This window comes from Leopardus geoffroyi, chromosome E1 (assembly GCF_018350155.1).
Source record: "Leopardus geoffroyi isolate Oge1 chromosome E1, O.geoffroyi_Oge1_pat1.0, whole genome shotgun sequence".
In the NCBI taxonomy this organism is placed as follows: Eukaryota; Metazoa; Chordata; class Mammalia; order Carnivora; family Felidae; genus Leopardus; species Leopardus geoffroyi.
Window position 1 is genome coordinate 45,911,431 of NC_059330.1, and position 23,452 is coordinate 45,934,882.

A 23,452-nucleotide genomic window follows, 5' to 3' on the forward strand; every position below is an offset into this window, starting at 1 on the left:
CCCCATGATATGATCCATGAGAAGGACACAACATTGTTTTTGTGGTATTCTTGCCCAAAAATCTCAGTTGGATTATGAGGAAGGCATCAGACAAACTCAGATTGACATTCACCAGAATAACTGGTCACTACTCTTCGAAAGTGTCAAGCTCATGAAGACAAATACCAAAGAGCTCTTACAGACTACAGGAGTCTGAGGAGAAATAGCAACAATAAATGCAGTACAGGGTCCTGGATAGAATCTTGTTGCAGAAAAAGGACATTAGTGGAAAACTAGTAAAATCTGAATAATGCCTTTACTTAACAATACTATGCCAGTGTTATTTCCTAGCTCTGATAATCATTCTTTGGTTATGTAAGATATTAATAAAAAGAGAAGCTGGGTGAGGGATATACGGAAATTCTGTGTACTACTTTTGCAACATTTCTGAAAGTCCAAAATTAGTTCAAAATAAAAAGTTAAAAAGTAAATAAAACTCTTACTGCCAAAAAAAAAAAAAAAAAAAAAGAGCTCTGAGCTGGAAAATTACTGAGGCAGAACCCAAGTCTGGGAGCTATTCTTAGCTTCCAGCCTGAGTGAGGATTAGAGTTGGGGGACAGGGAAAGGGAAGAGAAGGTCATTATTCATACTGAACCTCCTGGTCCCTGGAAATCTTGGAAGCCACACTAACGTGTTGGAAGCGATGCGCTGAGCAAGAAATCAGGTGGGGATGAGGAGATTCAAAAAGTGATGAAAAGAAGACAGGGAGTAAGAGTATGAGAGCAGACCTGAGGGAGAGCACTTGCAGCATTAGAATTTAAATGATACAAATGCCAGTCATTACGCAAATCAGATGTTTATGTCCAAATGAATTCCACATAGAGCTGTCTTTTCTTTATATGAGATTAGCTTAGTCCTGTCACAGATTATTCATTTCTTTAAAGTGGAAAATGGTCTTTGGAGAGTGAAGGCCTGGGACTTGTAACGCAAACCTGACAGATTTCCTGCCACTCAGTCATTTGATTAGGGCCTTTGATGAGGATTATACTTCATTTTATGATTTCTTGTATACAGCATTAAGTCAAAGCTTTTTTTTTTTTTTTTTTTTTTTGAGATTTTATTGTTTACCTGGGACTTGTAACACAAACCTGACAGATTTCCTGCCACTCAGTCATTTGATTAGGGCCTTTGATGAGGATTATACTTCATTTTATGATTTCTTGTATACAGCATTAAGTCAAAGCTTTTCTTTTGAGACTTTATTGTTTAAGTAATCTCTACACCCAGTGTGGGGCTCAAACCCACAACTCTGAGATCAAGAGTCACATGTTCCACCAACTGAGCCAGCCAGATACCCCAAATCAGAGCTCTTTATACCCAAAGCTATACTGACCTCTGGTCTTTTCTTTTGTCTATATAGCCTACAAACCTACCCTTTTCTTTCTTCTCCTCATAGGAGTAATCTAAAATTTACTTGCTGTCTTCCCCAAAGAATTAATATAATTCTGGTCATATTGGGCATACTTTGAATAGAATTATTTCAACAAAAAGTATAGAGACTTAACGTAAAAACTTGAGATGGAGAAAAATTAATATGACAGACATAGCCGAAAATGAAATTTCAACACATCACCAGGAGAGACAAAAGTTCCCAAGGAGAAAGGTTTCACCCACTGGTTTACTAGGGGTGGACTAATTCTGAATCACTTCCAAGAAGTTGGAATAATAGTGACTGAATATAGGTGGCTGTGATAACTTTCTCAAAGCTGTAGGGAGGGATCTAATACCACTGAACACTGGTACGATGAGAGACTGAAGGAAAAAACCACATTACCAGACTTGTTTCCTATTTTATATGTAGGAAAAGTTGTAAATGAGGTCAATAGATAATTTGGAGGAAGTACCCAATAGTTTGGACAAATGTACAGATGTTTGTAAATTACTGTGTATGTATTGTGTGCTGCACAACTACTTTGAAATGTCTAGTAAATAACCTATTTTGAGCCACACTTCATATTTTGTGATGTTGAATGGTCTTTCTGCTTGAATCGAGCAAAGCAGTCGAGATTTTATATTTGGAATGCCAAAGAAATATTTTAAATTAAGAGAAAGGTAACCACAGAGGGGTATCTTTGTTAGATAAAACCTCACTCAGCCAAGAGCACAGATGATTTTTAATAAAACCAGTAAGAGAAACCTCTTCCTAAATTTTAGAATTTTTATCTTCCAACTTCTATCCCATGACTTTAGGTAAAGGGTAAGTTACAGCTGATTTTCTTAGCTGTGCTTGGCCTCCACATGTGGAATCAATTGAGGTAAAATATGATGAAAGTTCTTATTGATTCAGAGGCTTGCTGTTTGCTTCTTATGAAGTGGATATTTGTATCCATGCAGACATAACCACTGACATTCACTGTTCGTTGAGAGAACAGAGCAATTGCTGCCAGGTTTTCTCTTTGGTTCCTTATATTGTGCTTGTGATAGGCAGTAAAGCAGTGACCAATCCATCTGAAGAAAAGAGTGGAGATTTTTAGAATATAACTTCTTATTTCCAGTTCCATATTGTGTTCAGATATCATTGCTTCACTCAGAAGCAATTCCTATCGTCAGTCTTATGTGTATAGTAACATCTCCCCATATTAAGGTTTTGTGTGTATGCTTAATGAGAAGGATTTCAGTTTTTTTTTTTTTTTAAGTGACATTTCTAGTATTTGTTAAAGATGACCATACGTATAGGTCAGGAGCCTTTTCAGAATTGAACACTTTAATGGATGATTGTTCTCTGAGAAATGATAGAAGAACTGAAGTCCCAGTGGTATATCTATATCTCCTAGGGCAATTTTCAGCTGCCTAAAGATGCAAAGCTAGTAGCTAAAAAAAAAAGAGAGACTATACAGAATTCTTGATGATGATGATGATGATGGAGAGGAGGAGGAGAGCGATGATGATGATGGCAGCATCAGCTAACATCACTGTGGACCTACTTTGTGCTGAGCTCCATGCTGAGTACTTTCCATATATTGAGGCTAAATCTCCCCTGCCAATTTCATGTTACCTCCTCAGTCCCATCACTTTTGTGAGTAATATTCAGTCAACAGAGTGCTGTAGATTAAAACCACCCTCGGCACACCTGGGTGGCTCATTCGGTTGCGCGTCCGACTTCAGCTCAGGTCATGATCTCGCAGTTCATGGGTTCGAGCCCTGCGTCAGGATCTGTGCTGACAGCTCAGAGCCTGGAAGCTGCTTCAGATTCTGTGTCTCCCTCTCTCTGCCCCTCCCAACTTGCGCTCACTCTCTCGCTCTCTCTCGTTCAAAAAGAAATAAACATTAAAAAATACATTAAAAAAAAAAAAAAACAACACTCTCTGCACTTGGTCTTGAGGCAAAGAAAACAACCAGGAGGTATGGAGTGAGCTCTGTGCAAATTCTGACCAAAAAAATATCCTAGAGATTAAAACCAGGTTCCAGCCAGACAGCCTAGATCCTGGATGATATTAAGACTCACACATTTTCTAAAGTTCTTTGAATTTAAGACCTGTATCTAACAAAACTCTCACTCCTTTCTTTTTTCCTCTCATCTAATTCTGATTGTCTCTGGATGCTAGAAAATATTTAATGTTAATTCTTAAATCTGAATTATTTTTATAAAGCTATTTATAAAGCACATTAATTTTAAAAAGTAAGGACTTAATAAGTATATGTGGTTATTGAGATTAACATGGTTTTCCTGTGATTATTTTATTCCTAATGCTTTGTTACAAGATTGGACTTTTTCCTTTACTGTTCCGTGCTCAGTACCTATTAGAGAGATTAATGTAAATCTTAATTCTCAGTCTTATTTCCTATCTCTTATAATCCAAAACCCACATCCTGCAAAGGAATCTTCTAATCCAAAACTCAGTTTGCATTTATAAATTTTAATTGTGAATTATGATATATGTATACAATAGAAACATCGTATCAGATTTCTGATCTTAGATAAATCAGGCAGTTTCTAAGATAGCAGCTTTTGTTTTCACTTGAAAAAGTTGAGGAACGGGGAGACAGAAGACAGTGTTAGAGAATGATCATACAATAACCATGGCTCTTGTTCCCAGTAAACCTATTTGTATTCTCATCCTTCTGTTGTAGGTGGTTGCCTATCACTATTGCCAAGCAGATAATGCCTACACCTGCCTGGTACCAGAATTTGTCCACAATGTTGCTGCCCTGCTCTGCCGCTCACCTCAGCTGGCAGCCTATCGGGAGCAGCTTCTTCGGGAGCCTCATTTACAGAGCATGTTGAGCCTTCGGTCCTGTGTTCAAGACCCCATGGCCTCCTTCCGGAGGGGAGTCCTGGAGCCCCTGGAGAATCTCCACAAAGGTACAGAAGGCAAAGAAGGTGAAAGGTGGAAGCTTTGGAGCCCAAGTTCACCTAGAGTGTGTCATAGAAATGACTATTTTTATTACATTGCCAAAACCGAATGTTCCATAGCTGATGTCCCACAGGATACAGTTAACAGATAAAAGACTTTTCTTGAAAAAATAAAACTTCATATGGGAAATGCTACTCCCTCCTTTCTTTATAAAGATTCTCATTTCCAAAAAGAATACATTTTCCTTGCACTAAACATAGTAGAGCTTCTAGTCCTTTCTGTAGAATTCAAAAAATCAGTAAAGCCATGACTCCAGCTCAGTGTTGTGGAGTTTGTGTGGTTAGAAACCTCCTCATCTTTATGTTTGCTATTTTTTTTATTACTTCACAGTTGAGGTAGAATGAAATGGCATCCATGGTCTCACAACTCTGTGTGTGTACTACAAATCAACTTTCCATTAAAACTATTTAGAAGGCATTGAAGATATTTTTAAGAAGTGGGGGAAAGTATGAAATGGAATCCATCTCCCTCTCATGCCTCTCCTCCCCTTTTCCTCTGCAGCCCCAGTGTCCACCATGGCGTACGTGCAGGCATCTCCTTCACCCTTGTCTGCCCCATCCCTTTAACAATTTTTTATCAGTGCTGGAAGCCAAAGGAAAGGACTTGAGTGAACATGAGGTTCCTGAGCAATCCTGTTTATCCCCGAGAGACTTTTACATCTTTCTTGAGGGTTTCAGAGGTACTCAATAAGAAAAAGTGATCATAGTTTCCGTTCTCCTGGCCGCCATCTTCAGTTATTTCAATCTCCATACTAGTTACTTGGGTATCAGAGTCTCAGACTTCTCAACTCTGATGACCTGTCTATACCTCTCCTACCTGTTAGCTTCTCTATACCCCAGACTTTTTTAAACCTTGGAATTTCTCCACAGATATTTTGAAGCATATTTTCTGTACAGTTAGTCTACATCCTGCTAATTGCACCTTCATGATGTTTCTTACATCCATCAATCTCATATTCATTCCTGCCATTGTGAACCCAAAGGCCATTCAATGACCTTTGCTCACAGCATCATATCGATTACTACCTTCCTGGTCTTCTCTAGCTTTTTGGTTTAGTGCTTCTTTCACATCATAGCACAGAAAATTATAAAAATTTGTATCGCATACTAGGATAAAAAATTCACAACCCCTTATGGCTAGACATGAATGGCCTTGAAGTTACAGCTATGCCAAGCCCCCAGTACCTTGAAGGCTAAAAGGATTCATTTTTAAGCACGCCTCTAACCCCTTTGTGACATATCTGGTGGGGAAGCTCAGCCCCACCCTCGGCGGTCTTCTAGACTTTATATACTGCTTCCAAATAAATCTTCATCAAGTTTTACTTTCATCACTCAATTTCCCTGTTCAGAAACCTCCAATGACTCCCTGTTGCCTAATGAATTAACTTCCAGCTTCTTAGTCTAGCATTTAAGGTACTCAATGGCATGGATCCAACCCACTTTCCAGCCTTACTATATACTCTTATCTGTATTAATCCTGTGTTTAAAATGTAAAATATTCACCAGTTCTTAAACACTCACCGACATTTTCCTGCCTTCATACATTTGTTCATTGTTTCCTTTTCTTGTTATGCCTTCTGCTTACACCTCTGTCAAAATTCTACCTGTCTTTCAACAACCAGCTTAAATGCCGCTTCATTCATAAAATGCTTGCTGATCCACCTGTCACCCTATATAGAGCATCCTTCCAAATTGACATTAGGGGGTTTTTTTATTTCTAATTTATGATACTTAACACATTGTTATATGCATAATAAGAATTTAAAATTTTATTACTATTACAGAACTATATGTCAAATACTATACTTTGTACTTTATAAGAATTAGTTGTTTACTTGTCCTATCCCTTTAACTAAATTTTATACTACTGAAATTAAGAACCTTTGCTCATACATCTTTTATCTTTCGTAGTGGTTATCTCATCTTGAACATAGTAGTCATTTCAGGAAATAAAGTTTGAACAAATGAGTGAACATAGAAATTGCTCACAATACCGAGTGCCTTGATGGAAGGATAGTGATAACACGGACCTGCATCCTAGGCTGATTCAAGGAGAAGATCCAAATGCTTGCAGACTCAGCTCTGGAGTCTCAACCATGACTAACATGTTTTAATTTTGCTTCTGGATATATTTGCTGCTCACATAGGTCTCCAGAAACAGCTTTAGATACCCTTATTGATAAATATTATTCTAAGTGAATTTAATTATTCTACCTAATTCCCATGTTCTTTTAAAACAAAATCCCCATCATGATCAATAGCTAGAAACACAATTTATAAAATAAATGAAATACTAAAAATTATTTTATTAACTTATAAGGCAGGAAAGAGAATAAAAAAATTTTTTGAAAGGTGGAATGAGAGGTAATAAAAGACATAGCTTAGAGAATACAGTCAGTGATACCATAAAAGTGTTGTACGGTGACAGATGGTAGCTACACTGGTGGTGAGGATAGCATAATGTATGGAGAAACTGAACTGTGTTACATACCTGAAACTAATGTAGCATTGTGTGTCAACTGTACTTAAGTTAAAAATTTTTTTAATTAAAATTTTTGAAAAATAAAAACATAAGAAAATAAAATGAGTGTTGTGTTAGGCTGCTACAAAAAGAAGCATTAAGTCAAGCAGAGAAAGAAAAATACTATATGATCTCATTTATCTGTGGAATCTAAAAAAAAAAACCAAAACAAAAAAAAAAAAAACCATCTCATGGATACAGAAAACAGGTTGGTGGTTGCCAGACATGGAGGGTGGGGTATGAGAAATGGAAGAATGGGATCAAAATATACAAACTTCCAATTATAAAATAAATAAGTCATGGAGATGTAATATACAGCATGGTGACTATAGTAATTATACTGTATTGCATATTTGAAACTTGCTAAGAGAGTAAATCTTAAAAGTTCTCATCACAGAAAAGTTTGTAATTGTGTAAGGTGATAGATGTTCGCTAGACTTCTGATTATCATTTTACAGTGTACACAGACATCGAATCATTATGTTGTAGACCTGAGAGCAAAAAAAATCAAATTAAATGTTTTTAAAAAGATGATAGACTTAAAATCAATCATACCAATAATCACATTAAGTTTAAATGGACTGAGCATTTCTATTAAAAGGCAGAAACTTTCAGACCAAATAAAAAGCAAGACCCAACAATATGCTATAAGAGAGGTCATCTAAATACAAAGATGCAGATTAAAAGGATAGAAAAATATATACCTTGTAACCACAGAGCATAAGAAAACTGGAGTGTTATATTAATGTGAGGCTGAGTAGACTTCAAGACAAGTAGTGTTACCAGAGGGGCATTTGATAAACATAAAAGGACCAATTCCTGGGAAGATAAAAATAATCCTAAGTGTGTATATACCGAATAACAGAGGCTCAAATTATGTGAATCATTGTCAAATTGCCATGTTGTACCCCCGAAATGAATATAACATTGTGTATCAACTGCACTTCAATAGTAAATATTTGTATGAAAAAAAATTATTTCAAAATAAAAATTTTAAGTTAAAAAAATACATGAGTCGAAAACTGATAGAACTGAAGAGATAAACAGGCAAATAATCATAGCTGGAGATTTTAACACCTCTCAGTGTTAGAAGAAGCAGATAAAAAGTAAATATATAGAAGATTTAAACAACATTATCAACCAACCTGATACACTCACAATTTATAGACTACTACCCAGTAACTACAGAATATACATTCTTCTCAAGTGCACAAGGACCATATTCTGGGCCATAAAACCAAGTCTGAAGATTTCAGGAAATTAAAATCTTATGGAAAATATCATCTGAGATAATGGAACTAAATAAGAAATCAATAAAAATAAAATCCTCAAATATTTAGAAATTTAACAACATACTTCCAAATAATCTTTGAGACAAAGAAGAAACCACAAAGGAAATTATAAAATATTTCAAAACGAGTAATATAAAATCAACATCTAACTTTCTGAGTTAATAAACTAAAAAAAATGAGGAAAATAAACCCAGAGTAAGCAGAAAGAAGAAAATAGTAAAACAAGAATAGACATCAATAAATAGAAAAAATTTAACATTTAAAATGAGTAAACCACTAGCAAGACTTATCATGGAAATGATAACATCATGGAAATTAACATCAGGAATAAAAGAGAGATAGCACTACAGTTCCTATAAGACATTAAAAGAAAAATAAGGAATTAGTATGAAGACCTTTATAACATAAATTCAATGACATAAGCTGGACAAAATCTCCAAAAAATATAGCTTACCAAAAGTGACTCAAGAAGAAATAGAAAATCTGGGGGCGCCTGGGTGGCGCAGTCGGTTAAGCGTCCGACTTCAGCCAGGTCACGATCTCGCGGTCCGTGAGTTCGAGCCCCGAGTCAGGCTCTGGGCTGATGGCTCAGAGCCTGGAGCCTGTTTCCGATTCTGTGTCTCCCTCTCTCTCTGCCCCTCCCCCATTCATGCTCTGTCTCTCTCTGTCCCCAAAAAATAAATAAACGTTGAAAAAAAAATTAAAAAAAAAAAAAGAAAAAAAAATCTTCAACAAAAATACTACAGGCTCATATGGTTTCACTGATGAATTGTTTTCAATATTTAACGAAGAAATAATATCAATCATACACAAATGTTTTCAGAAAAATAGAGAAGGGAACATTTCTCATTTTGTTAGACAAGTATAATACTGAAAACAAAATAAGGTACAGATCTTGCAAGAAGAGAAATTCGGACCAGTATTCCTCATGATCATAATAGCAACATCCTGAAAAATTTAATAGCAAATCAATTAATTCTACTTGATCAGACATGCAATGTTAGTTTAAGATAGTGTAATTCATCATATTAACAGAATAAATGAGAAAATCTATATGTCTTTATATAAATATGTGTATGTAAAATACATATGTATATATATACAATCTCAATAAATGCAGTAAAGCATTTGACCAAATATTACAATTAATGATAAAAACTTTCTGAGGAATAGAAGAAAACTTAGTCTAATAAAGAAAACTCCAAAAAACATACAGCTAACAATGAAATGTTAAATACTTTCCCTCTAATATCCAGAGCAAGACAAGAATGTTCCCTCACTCATACCACTTGCATTTAACATTCACCATTCCACTGGTAGCCCAAGCTACCATAATAAGAAAGCAAACAAGCAAGTAGTGAAGATTGGAAAGGAAGAAATAAATCTGTCTTTATTTGAAGATTTTTTTTACCTAGAATATTCTAAGGAATCTACAAAAGAAAAATTAAGCCAACTTGAACCAATAAGAAATATAGAACTTCAGGCTATCAGGTCAATATGCATGTATCTATTGTATTTTTATAGTAGCAGGAAAAAGTTGAAAACTGAAACTTCTAAAGTAGTGTGGTAGTTTTAAAACATGGCTGCAAATTCTTTGACATTCATTCCATCCAGAGTTGGGGGGGTCTGTGTGTCCTCCCCTTGAATCTTAGCAGGCTTATGACGGCTTCAACAAACAGAATACTACAAAGTAATGCTATGTGACATGTTGAGCCTGGGTCATAAATGCCCATGCAGCTTCCATCTTGTTTGGAGGATTCCATTGTCATGTGAGAAGTAAAGAAGTGAAAACCACATGAGAGGCCATATATAAGTGTTCTAGTTGACTGTTTCAGACATCAAGTAATTCTAGCCCTGGCATGTGAGGTTTTGTTCCAGACGATTTCAGCCCACAGCCATGTAACTAACCCCTAGTTGTCTGATACAGCAGTAGATAACTGGAACAAATAACTTTTTCTGCAGCATCAAAACACTTAAGAATAAATGTAACAGCTGTATAAGACCCCCACAGTGAAAGCTGCAAAACATTGCCGAGTGAAATTAAAGAATTTAGTAAATAGAAAAAGTATACCATGTTTGTAGATTGGAATTTTTCCCCAAACTGGTCTGTAGATTCAACATAATCCTAATGAACAAAAGATTTAGATACTTCACAAAAGAAGATATACAGATGTGCCTACAAGCACATGAAAAGGTGTTTAACATCATTAGTCATCAGGAAAATGCAAATTAAAATCACAATGAGACACCACTTTACTCCCACTAGAGTAGTGAAAATTTAAGTTGAACATCAAATGTTGGTGAAGATGATAAGCAAGTGGAACTCTCACACATTGCTTGTGGGAGTATAAAATGGTACAACTACTTTGGAAAACTATTTGGCAGTTCCTTATAAAGTTAAATATAAATCTACTTTATGACCAAGAAATTCTATTCCTATGTATTTACCCAAAAGAAATGAAAACTTAGGTCTACAAAAAGACTTGTACAGGGATGTTCATAGCAGCTTTTTTCATCGTCGTCAAAAATGGGATACAACCCAAATGTCCATCAACAGAAGAATGGATAAACAAATTGTAGTATATTCATTCCATGGACTATTTCATAATGTTGAAAAGGAACAAACTAATAATATACTCAGCAATGTAGATGAATCTCAAAAACATGGTAAGCAAAGGAAGCAAATGTATAGTGATAGAAGAGTGATTGCCTGTTGAGGATTGACTATGAAGGAACCTAAGGGAATTTTCTGGAGTGAGGGAAATGTTCTATATTTGGATTGAGATGTTAGTTACATGAGTGTATATATTTGTCAAAACTGATCAAAGTGTACAATTAAGACCTTTGCAATTAACTGTATATAGTTTATCACAGTAACTTTTAAGATAGAGAATTTAAAATTTTTTTTAATATTTATTTGAGAGAGAGAGAGAGAGTGAGCACAAGCAGGGGAGGGGCAGAGAGAAGGAGAGACAGAATGCCAAGCAGGCTTCACACCATCAGCACACAGCCCTATGCAGGGCTTGAACTCACAAACTGCGAAATCATTACCTGAGCCGAGATCAAGAGTCAGACGCTTAACCAACTGCACCATTCAGGGACCCCTAAGAGAATTTTTTAAAGGTACCTGAAGTTTTCCTTCCAGGAAAGTTCAGTGGAAAACATTTCCAGTTTAGATTCAAAAGCCAGGTTTCAAATTGTACATTTTTCTTTAAAAAAATGAGTCAGTATTTTCACAATACTTTAAGATTCTACAAGTGTGGTGACTAAAACACATACATACATACAAACATACATATATACATACATACAAAGCAAATGGAAAAGTTTTGAAGTCTCCTGGTGAGCTTTTGCTTCAGCCACCAATATGCAATGAAAGGAGATACTAATTTGTTATCATAACTGAAAGGAAGGTAATTCATATGTAATGTGCAGCTTTTCTGAATGAAAATGTCTGATATGAGCCTTATTTTTTCACTTTTGATAATTCCCATACAATATACCAGTAATAAAATCCCATGCATTAGGATTTAGTTCTGACTTCAGTACTGGCTACCGTCTCTTCTCTTACAGTCTCTGTAATTCTTGTTTCCCTCAGATACGCAGGCAGTCTTAGAATGGGGCTGCTAAGGACATCAGTTCCTGCATTTAAGTGTACATGTAAGTGAGGGCAGTGGAGAATCCTTGGTGAATATGTATCTTACAAGGCAATAAAAAACAAAGGTTAAAGGGCTTAGAAGCTTTTCCAAGAAGCTTTTCCAGGGACGTGTCAGCTAGAACAGTGGCTCCTGAGCACCAGTCGATTTGAAGTTTCCATTAGTCCACTACAAAATAAAAAAATAGAAATAGCCTAGAATTTGTGTGGATGTAAATATAAATATAGTTTGGTATATATGTGTATGTAAAGATTATGTCTTTCCTGTTTTTTAATATTAAAATATTTTTGTTCTATGAATAAATGGTGATAGTAAATGGTAGTTGCACTTTAAATGTTCTCACATGGCAGGGCGCCTGGCTACCTCAATCAGTAGAGCATGCAACTCTTGATCTTTGAGGTGGTGAGTTCAGGCCCCACATTGGGCATAGAGCTTACTTTTAAAAAAATAATAATAGGGGCACCTGGGTGGCTCAGTCAGTTATTTATCTGACTCTTGATTCCAGTTCAGATCATGATCTCATAGTTTGTGAGTTCAAGCCCCACATCCCTGCATCGGGCTCTGCACTGACAGTACAGAGCCTGCTTGGGATTCTCTCTCTCCCTCTCTCTGCCCCTCCCCCACTCTCACTTGTGCGCTCTCTCTCTCTCTTTCCCTCAAAATAAATACACTTAAATAATAATATTATTACTAATAAATAAGTAGTAGCAATCCTTTGTTGGTTCCCAGTTATTTTTTTAATTTTCACTTGTCTATAAATCTTTATAGCTACTGATGATATAGACTATGTATTTAACCTACAGAGGGGTGCCTGGATGTCACTTGGTTGGGCATACGACTCTTGATTTTGGCTCCAGTCATGATCTTGCAGTCTGTGGGATGGAGCCCCCACATTGGGCTCTGTGCTGGCAACACAGAGCCTGCTTAGGATTCTCTCTCTCCCTCTTTCCCTGCCCCTCCCTCACACATGCACTACCTCAAAATAAATAAACAAAATTAAATTAAATAAATAAATAAATAAATAAATAAAAATAACCTACAGAAGTTTGAAAATGAGCATGCAGAAGCATTCTTGTAAGGCTGGTTGCATTTGAGAAGTGAAGTCTACAGATCATTAAAGCCTCATCTCTTAAATTTATAACTGAAAAATCTTTTAGGAGTACTTCTCATTGTTTTTACAATGTTAATACCATTTGAAAATCCTTTGCACTTATTCCGAATCCTAAAAAATGTAAGCTTAGATAAACGTGATGCCCTTATTTCTTAACAGATGAAATTATTTTTGACACTTCATATCCCCTATATTAATAGGTAATTTCTAAGTAACCACTTCAAGGAAGCAAATCTCAAAAAAAGAAAAAAAAATAGCCAAGATTTAGAACAAATCATTATCTTAAGTAGGGCACACATTTCCTTTTCTTCCCCCTTTTTTTAAAAAAAGAAATCATACATTGTCTGCTCATGAGATGAATAACATAATCTAGAAATTTATGCAAATGAAAATTTGATTTTATTAGCAATTGAATTATTTCATTCATTAAAATGTCCATATCATAATTGAGAGTATATTCTTGATCTTTATGCTTAAGAATGCATCTGAAACGTTTTTCCCAAAGAAAAATCTCAGCAGATGCATTATCACCAGCCTTTTCCTCCCCTGGAAAATCATGGCTTTCTTAGGAAGAAATCTGGGTGAAGTTAAAGGAGGTGTAATTGGAGTGGTAGAGGCAATGGTGTGCTGGTAAAATTTTAACAGCCAGCTGGGGAAGGAGGGCTTGTAACATTTGCCGGTTTCCACTCTGTAAATAAATATTCCCACCTCGGCCAATTTCAGGCTACCGGCTTCTTGACAACGAGCTCTTGAAAATACTGCAGTGGGCTGTCCCAGGCCAGTCCAGGGTGGCTCCAGCACGCCACCTGGTCGAGCAGGGTGATGGTGCTCAGTAACAGGGAACAGATCTATTACAGCTGCCAAGCAGCTGTATGATAAGAAATTTCCTCTATGGACATTAAGACAAAATTATGCATAAGGGTGCCGTGGTCCACAAAATCAAGAATGCTAAGAGTCCCCAGTTTTGTGGGTCAATCCGTTAGTTCCAAGCAACCTTTTTCTCTTCCTTAATTCTTTAGATTCCCTACAGGAATAATGTTTTTTCTCAGTACTACGTCATCTAGGATGCCATTTCATGAATAATCATTGTTAATAAAGCTGGAATCCATAGTTCATTTCCTAAAAGGTCACCAGATAAAAGTAATAGTTAAAACTCTTCATAATTTGAGAACTGACTTATATTACTATTTCTTAGGATGTTGAAATTAAATTCCTGTAAATATAAAGCTTGTACTTTGGGGAAAAAATAAAGTTTTATTAGTCATGAAAAAAAATCTGCATATTTTCAAATAGAGGACCAAAATATGTATTTTCAGTTGGTCTTGACTCCTTTAAAAGAGCCAATCTTATACAGAAACCCATAGACTTTTCCTTTTGTCCCCAACTTCCTGCTTTTCCTCCTCAGGGATAACCAGTTTTTCACTTCAGGTATCCAGTGACTTCTTTCTTCCCCCTACTTTCCTGCCTTCAGAGCCTGTCAAGTCCTACTCACCACACTTGATCCTTGAACAACTCAGAGGTTAGAGGTGGTGACCCCCACAGAGTTGAAAATCTGCGTATAACTTGTGATTCCCCCAAAAACTTAACTGATAATAGCCTACTGTGGACCCGAAGCCTTACCGATAACAATTAGCACACATTCTGTATGGTATATGTATTATATAATTTGTTTTTTAATTTAGAGAGAGCAAGCGGGGGAGGGGCAGTGAGAGAAGGGGACAGAGGACCTGAAGTGGGCCCTGTGCTGACAACAGCAAGCCCAATGTGGAGCTCAAACCCACAAACCACGAGATCATGACTCAAGTCAAAGTCGGATGCTCAGCCACCTGAGCCACCCAGGCGCCCCTATATAATGTAGTCTTACAATAAAGTAAGCTACTGGAAAAAAAGCTAAGAAAATCATAAGGGGGAGCACCTGGGTGACTCAATCGGTTAAGCGTCCCAACTCTTGATTTTGGCTCAGGTCGTGATCTCATGGTTCATAGGATGGAGCCCCACATCAGGCTCTGTGCTGATAGCATGGAGCCTGCTTGGGATTCTCTCTCTCCTTCTCTCTTTGCCCATCCCACACTCATGCTCTCTCTCCAAATAAATAAACATTTTTTTTAAGAAACTCATAATGAAAACAAATTTACAGTGCTGTACTAAATTTGTTTTTAAAAATCCACATTTGTTTTTAAAAATGTAAGTAGACCCTCACAGTTCAAAGCCATGTTGTTTAAGTGTCAAATGTGGTAACTTTTGCTTATTACCCCTAATTCATTTGTACTAATGTGTACATTCACCTGGGTTTTCTGAGGGTTTTTTAGTTTATTAACTTTGAGAGAGCACGCACGCATGGTGGGGAGAGACAGAGAGAGAAGGAGAAAGAGAATCCCAAGCAGGCTCTGCGCCAGCAGCGCAGAGCCCAAGGCTGGGCTTGAACTCACACAGCATTCCAGAGTTGGACACTTAACCAACCGAGCCACCCAGGCGCCCCAACCTGGGGTTTTTCTAATCTCTAATTTGTTCATTATAGATCAAGATTTACTAAGCATTTAGTGAGAGTGAAAGCCTAAAAACTCACCAAGCCTTTTTCTACAGCCTAGCCCTAAAGCTAAACTGATTTTGTCAGTTTAGGAGAGGATAGAGTCCAGGAGGGAACTGAATACAAAAGTGACAGGTATTTGTCTTTCCCACATGACTCCTCCCTCCTAGGAAGATCACACAAGGGTCTGGTCTTCGTGAATCTGCTTAGGTATAGCCTAGGAAGCTGCTAGTTCTTTTTGTTTTTTTGTTTTTTTTTATTTTTTTTAATGTTTATTTATTTTTGAGAGAGAGAGAAACAGAGCACGAGCAGTGGAGGAGCAGAGAGAGAGGGAGACACAGAATCTGAAACAGGCTTCAGGCTCTGAGTGGTCAGCACAGAGCCCAACGCGGGGCTCGAACTCACAAACCGTGAGATCATGACCTGAGCCGAAGCCAGACGCTCAACCGACTGAGCCACCCAGGTGCCCCGGAAGCTGCTAGTTCTATAAGATCTTGGGATCCAGCCTGCCTGGTTAAAATCTGTGTACTGGCTGGGATTCCTTTTCTCTGTTCTACCACCCTTACTTCCCACTGCACATTCACATGAAGTCATATATACTGCTTTGGACTTCACATTAAACGGTTTTTTTCTTTTTTTTTTTTTCTTTTGGAAATTCCAAAGGAACATGTGATTGTATTCTCTTCAGTGCTATTAGGTGAGGTGGGGGCAGAAGGGGAAGCAAATTCTTTTCAGCTTTTTCAAGTATGAGAGAGAAATGAGTTTCCATGTTCAAATTTTCACAAATGTTCAAATTTTCACAAATGTAGTTCAGTCTGTTTCACAACTGATAACATGAGGGAAATGATGATGATGATACCTGGACTTCATGTATTACATATGGAACAAAACTTTTACCCCTGGTAAAAACAAAATGAATTCACTAAATGAATTATTCTTTGTCTTTATAATAAACTATGTACTCTAAGCATTTAGTAAACACAGGAGACATCTTTTCTAATCTTTTTTTCCCAAACAGACACGTGATCAAATACCCAAAAAGAACTCAGTTATCTGCTTGGTAATTATTAAGTAATCTGTTTCTTTCTGTCTCAGAGAGAAAAATCCCAGATGAAGATTTCGTCATCTTAATTGATGGATTAAATGAAGCAGAATTTCACAAACCGGATTATGGGGATACAATTGTGTCATTTCTGAGTAAAATGATTGGAAAATTTCCGTCTTGGCTCAAACTAATTGTCACAGTTAGGACCAGTTTACAGGTATGTGTTTGATTGTTTTGGGACCGTAAATAATTTCTCTTGGAGAGTGCTTAAACAGAAAAAGTTCTAGATCCTTGTTCCCTTACTGATGAGTCTTTCTAAACCCCTGTCATGTCCTGGAGCACTAGAAAGAATAATTCCCAAAGAGTCTATTTTGAGAGTAAGAGATGCAATGATCTAGAGAGAGCAATCTGTGTATATGACTCTCTTGCTCAGATTCCTGTTCCCATTGCTCTAGATAAAGTGTCCCTCAAAATAGCATGAAAAGAAAGTCTATTTTCTACTTTGTCCTGAGGATAGCAATGCAAATAGAATCCCTCACTCTAATTTACTGTTTGACTTTTGTTTTACCTTTTCTTTTCTTTATCGTGTGATGCCATGCAAAACCCAGTTCAGTCTGCCATCTAGAGTCAGATTTTCTCCTTCTTCCCTCTGCTTCTACTTGAACAACTTTTCTATAGCATGAAGGTGTATGCCTTCCTCTAAGAAATATTGGCAGACTTAAGGCTTTAGATTAAAATTACTACCACTGAAACATAAGATTTTTTTTTAATCTTTTTTACCTTCCCTCCTCACTCACTGATCATTTAATGGCCTGGAAGAAGGACTAGGAATATGGATCTGAGCCTGTAAAGACACGCAGGCTAAGGATAAATGACTCCACTTTCTCTGCCATTTTCTTTGTAGCTTAGTATCTCCCACTCTTTACATATTCATACTTAGTTTAGAACAGAGTTTCTAGCTTTTTTTTTTTTTTTTTTGCCTAACCATTGCCTCTTGATGAACATCAAAATCTCACATATTATACACCTATCCCACTATTTTGATACAAACCACTTGTAACAATTACTAGTGTACAGAAAACAGTCTTAGCTCCCTCCATTTCCCTTCTCCCAGGGACTAGGAATATTCCTACATACTGACCAATTAGCTTTACTAAAGCAATCTCAAAAGACATTTTAAGTATGACCTGATGAGCAGATGACTTTAACCTTTCAGCTATACCAAAGACCAGGAAAAGTGCTCTATATATTAATCTACAAAGTCAAAATTTCAGTGTCCTCATAAATCAACACCTGTAATAACTTCCCAGATACTTCATTCACTTCAACCAAGAATTTTCTTATTTTCATTCGGCTCTGACAGTGAAATCATTCATAGGTCTTACAAAAGAAGAACCCTCATATGTGATCATTCATTATTTCCACACGTATTTCTTAACTTCAAGTGTGGCGGGCATTTTCTAGGAACTGAAGATACAGCGGTAAACAATACAGACAATGTCCCTACCTTTTAGCTTTTATTCTAGTGAGGAATACAAACAAAAACTAAGTAAAAAATTAAAATTAAAATTTTAGGTAGTTTTGGTGTTACGAAGACGAATAAAATAGGGTAAGGAAGGATAAATGAGGATGATAGTTATTTTAGAGCGATGGGAAGGCCCTCTCCAAGGAGCCTGGCAAAATGATGAGATGTAATTTACCTTTTTAAAAGATTTCTTTGGTTGCTGGCTACATAGATAATAAAATGTAGGGGATCAAGAACAGGAGCAGTAGTATAAGTGAAAGATGATGGTGGCTGAGATGAGGGTGGTAATGGTGGGGACCCTGTGAAGTGGTCATACTTTGACTATGAAAGGGAATCAAAAGGACTTAATGATGAGCTGAGTGTGGAGGTGAGCAAGAGAGAAGATTCAAAAATGAATCACAGGTTTTCAGTAAGCAATTGGGTAAATGCCAGTATGAGGAAAAGAGAAAGATCCCAGAGACCTCCTGTGATTTGGTGATGGGGTCATTTATTGACATGGGAAGGTTTTGTGGTGGGGGGGAAATGCACTAGTTCTGATTTGGTCACATTAGGTTTGTCTACACAACATCCAAGTGTAAATGTTGAGTAGACATAGGTATACGATAAGAGCTCAGAGGAGAGGACTAAGCCGGAAACACAAGGTTAGGCCTCACCCACAAGTAGATGATATTTAGAACCATGGGACCAAAGAACTATTGTAGGGAGTGAGGGTGGCTAAATAGGAGAAAGGAGTGGAGACCCAAGCCCTGGGTGCAATGAAAGAGGAGCCAGGAAAGGCTGGTAGGAGTGGCCGGTGTGCTAAGAGGAAAATGAGGGGGGCATGCTACGGAAGCAAGCTGCAGAAAGTGACTCAAAAGGTGTGACCAGCTCTGTGAAACACTACTGAGAGGCTGAGCAAGGTGAGCCCTGAAACATGGTTATTGAGTTTGGCATGGTGAAGATTACATGTAACCTTGACAAGAACCATTTGAGTGAAGTGATGTGGTTGAGGTCTGCTCGCAAGACAGAATGGGAAGGAGGAATGAGAGTTAGGAAGTAGGGAAAATTCTCCAGTGAAGTTTTGCTAAAAATGGGAACAGAGATATAGGACAGTAGCCGGAGGGAGGAATTGAGGTGTCATTTGTCTGTATGACCCAGTGTAGGAGAAGAAATTGATGCAGAACAAGAAAGTGGATACTTACAGGACCAAAGTCTGTATACAGATAAGAAAAGATGGAACCCAGAGCATGAGTCACCACAAAGCCCTACAACCTTTCCCCAGTATAATTTCCAAGCAGAGCACCAAGGTACCAAGCTTATTAGAAGTATTCCTTTGGGGTAAGGCATCTCCAGAAAGCCTTCATTAATATGTAGTCATCTTATTAGGAAGGTTAGAAAGGTACGTGTTTATATGGAGTTCTCTGAGTCTTTAGACGTTTCTCTTACTGAATTGTACTTTACATCATGCCATGGTTTACACTGAGAAAAATTAAAGCAAAAGAGTTATGTGGCACTCCATTTTCTATTTATTTTAGGAGTGTTATGTAGAATATTGGCCATTGAATCACTCCTAAAGTACCCTTTATGAAGACCCATAAAAAATTATCTCAAGTCTCAATATTAGGAAAAATTATGTCGCTTCTGTGCAACTAATTTGTTTTAATCTGTGGATACTAATACTTGATCGTATTTCCCTCTTTGGCCACTCAGAAGTTTAGAATAAATTTGTGGACCTCACAATTGATCACAAGAGTTAGGGGAAACTGAAGGTCTTTCTGTCTCTCTCTCTCTCTCCATCTGTTTTAGGAAATTACCAAGCTGCTGCCTTTCCATAGGATTTTTTTGGATCGACTAGAAGAGAATGAAGCCATAGACCAGGACCTGCAGGCTTACATCCTGCACCGGATACACAGCAGCTCAGAGATCCAGAATAACATTTCACTTAATGGCAAAATGGACAATACTACATTTGGCAAACTCAGTTCTCATCTCAAGACCCTCAGTCAAGGGTCCTATCTATACCTGAAACTCACATTTGACCTCATAGAGAAAGGCTATCTAGTGTTAAAGAGCTCTAGCTACAAAGTAGTTCCTGTTTCACTCTCTGAGGTTTATTTACTCCAGTGCAATATGAAGTTCCCAACCCAGTCTTCCTTTGACCGGGTGATGCCTCTCCTGAATGTGGCAGTGGCCTCCCTGCACCCACTGACTGATGAACATATCTTCCAGGCCATCAATGCTGGTAGCATTGAAGGCACCCTAGAATGGGAGGATTTTCAGCAGAGAATGGAGAACCTCTCCATGTTCCTAATCAAGCGCAGAGACATGACTCGTATGTTTGTACATCCTTCTTTTCGAGAATGGCTTATCTGGAGAGAAGAAGGAGAGAAAACCAAATTTCTCTGTGATCCCAGGTAAGCCATAGACCTGTAATAAGCAATTCTGAGCCTATTTTGTATTTATTGCATGGAGCATGGGTATTGAAAGCAGTGAGAAGTGTTCTTCATTGAACATTTCACACAGAGGAAACATCATCTCCGTTTCTTCTCCAGACCAGGTTGTAATGAGGTTAACTAATTTATTTCCTCACAATGTTACTTTTAAGACACAAAATCTGCATAGATATTTAGAATGCTCCCCTAAATTCCTGTATATTTGTAAATAATTTTCTCTGTGCTAGTGGACCCAGGCTATAATTAATTTAACCATTTAACACACTTCCTTAGCGTTCTTCAGATATGAAGAAAAGAATTGGTATATTGTTCATCTCTTTGACTTAGAGCAGAATCATTTTAAAATCACGATTACACTTTTAAAAGCCATACCATTGTCAAAGCCACCGGTGAATAACCCCATTAAAGCCCAGCCCATGCTAAGATTTGTGCTGGAGAATGGAATCTTAAACCTCACAGCTGAAACAGACCTGAAGAGATCAGCTGGTCCAGCTGCTCTACCTTTAGACGAATAAGGTGCCATTGCCCGTCTCCATTTTACTACAAAGGCCTTAAGATGCTGAATCAGTGCTGGAGGTCATCGAGTTAATAGGTGGGGGGAAAGGAGGAAGGACTAGAAAAAACATGGCAAATATATGGTATGTGCCACCACTCCCCTGCCCTGCATCCACGCATCCCCAGCACTCTTTCCTGATGAGCCTGACCCTGACTTAATAATCGTTCTCAGCTCAACAAACCAGACCAGGTATGAAACTGTTTGCCATTCCCTTGGGTAGAACTAGATCTCTAGCATCCTAGTGGGGAGTGCTTTCTATTCCTCCACGCTAACCTTTTTAAAAGACTTATTCCTTTAATAAAGTTTTCAAAAGCAGATCTATCCCCGACTTCCTGGAAACAAAGAAGACACCAATAACATAGCTGGCAGATGCAGAGTACATTCTGGCTAAAAAGAAGAGGGACCAAATTTGCCTGTGCCTCTGTCCATGACTCACCAGAGAGACTCAACTCTGACCATGCTGGGGTTTTATTTCTCTCCTGGCATGTTCTTCACCCGGCCTGACTACACACAACTGTGCTTGTGGGCATGCTGCTTGGCCTACTTCATGCCAATTCATTAGAAAATTAGTTCCAGATTCTGATGAAGATATTAAGCCAGGCAGTAGATTTTGTGGTATTTTCCTGAGAGGGAAACTTTTAAAGAAACAAGCTATAGTGGAAAGAACATGGATTTTTGAGTCATTACCTGCATATAAATTTCTTCTAGGGACTGTGACCTTTAGAGAGTTTTATGTTTCTGAGACAATTTTCTTATCTATGTAAAAGAGATAATAATTCCTAAAGTTGTTGAGAATTAAGTGAGGTCATGTAGTACCTAGAATAGTACAGAGTATGAAGAAAGTGTTTAAGGAATGTTCTTTTTCCTCCCATCTCTTTGCAGTAATAGACCCTCAACTAAATCCTGTGGCTAATTGGATGGGCAGCAGTAAGTAGTCTTCTGCTGTTAGCGTTCAGGGGCACAAGATTTAAAAAAAAAAAAAACAAAAACCCCCCCAAAAAAAAGCAAAAAGATAAAACAAACAAACAAAAAAAACCCCACTGAGTCTGAGTCTCTTCTATGAATTGTATGGCATTCCCAAGAGTGTTTTATTATAAATCCCACTAGTACTGCCATGACGCTTAATACACAGAGTTGGCAACCACATATTTAAGAAAAAGAGACCAATCTAGAATTGCCTAATGAAGACTTTGAAACCAGTTTCCAGAGAACTTTGCTAGTTGATCTGCTCCCTCTCTTCTTGGAACATCTCAAAGAATTGAAAGCTGAGGTCCAAGGCAGCCAGGTTTCTACTGAATCAACCATATCCTTACAACAGGTGAAACCCTTAGGGGCTCCCAAAGGAGAAAATATGGTTTGTTGCTGCCATATCATGACTTTCCAGGATTACCTTCTCAACATGATTTATTAACTAGAAGCATTTTGGCAACCAGCTGATACACTGGGACAAGCAAACACTTCTAACTTCAGACGCTATGTAGTCTGTTCCCTGGTGATGAAATAACACTCAGAGCTGCTGAGGGATCATCATATATCACTTAATGGCAGAAAGAGTAAAATAGTAGGACCAGGAGTTATCAAAAAAGCTTCCTTACATTTCATTTCAGTTGGAATTCAGCCTTCTACCCAGCACTGTCTGGCACCAGCTTTGTTACCAAAGTATTGATCTTAGAGCTTGAGGCCCCCTGGGTCAATGAGATGGAAATTCACTAAGAATTTAATGCTATTGGCAAAGCCCAAGCTGGCCTTTCAAAGAAACTGACTGTAATTGCTTTCCATTTCAGGCAAGTCTGATAAACAGGACTCTTTCAAAGCAGGGTTTGTCTTTGTGGCCTTCAGCCTCTACTTCCCGTACATTCCCCCTCTGCTCTCCAGTTTCTCCCTAGTTTCTCTCTAGAGCATCTCATGTATTTCAGTAGACCAGAGAGACCAACTCTGTGCCTCTGAAATCACATTACATAAGCCAGTGCCGACATGCCTGTCTCAGTGTAGGGAGAACTCTCAGAGGCGACAAAACATCTCTATTTTTCCTAGTCCATTTTCCTGGGTTTTCAACACTCACTCGTTCGCCCTGAACTTGCCGACCTTATTAGGGAATTAGACACAGATGAGAATATTGTATTGTGAAGCCAAAAAGTAGTTGATCCTCGTCAGAAATAGGCCACCCACAGAGGTACTTCTGCTAAGTTGAAGAGAGTCAGTAATCTGAGGATGTACTGGAAAGAGGAAATAGAGCCAAAGGTCAGTGCTACAGCCAAGATAGAGTTTTCCTTATTTTAAGTATCAGACAGCCTGTTGTCCCAGGATCAGGGCAGATAACTGACATCCCAGAGGGAATAACCTAGTGTTGCATAAACATACAACTGTCACAGGAAGATGAGTTATAGATGTCCT

The 23,452-nt window shown here is 37.8% G+C and overlaps 1 protein-coding gene across 8 annotated transcripts in view; it reads left to right on the plus strand.

The window, feature by feature from the left end:
• Window positions 1-23,452, plus strand: part of TANC2 (tetratricopeptide repeat, ankyrin repeat and coiled-coil containing 2) — a 325,771-nt gene that overhangs the window by 236,342 nt on the left and 65,977 nt on the right. For all 8 annotated transcript variants that reach the window (XM_045489387.1, XM_045489388.1, XM_045489389.1 and 5 more), the window contains 3 exons: window positions 4,111-4,342; window positions 16,596-16,762; window positions 19,856-20,463. In XM_045489387.1, the coding sequence (XP_045345343.1) occupies window positions 4,111-4,342; window positions 16,596-16,762; window positions 19,856-20,463 (1,007 nt within the window). The remainder of the gene's footprint in view (window positions 1-4,110; window positions 4,343-16,595; window positions 16,763-19,855; window positions 20,464-23,452) is intronic.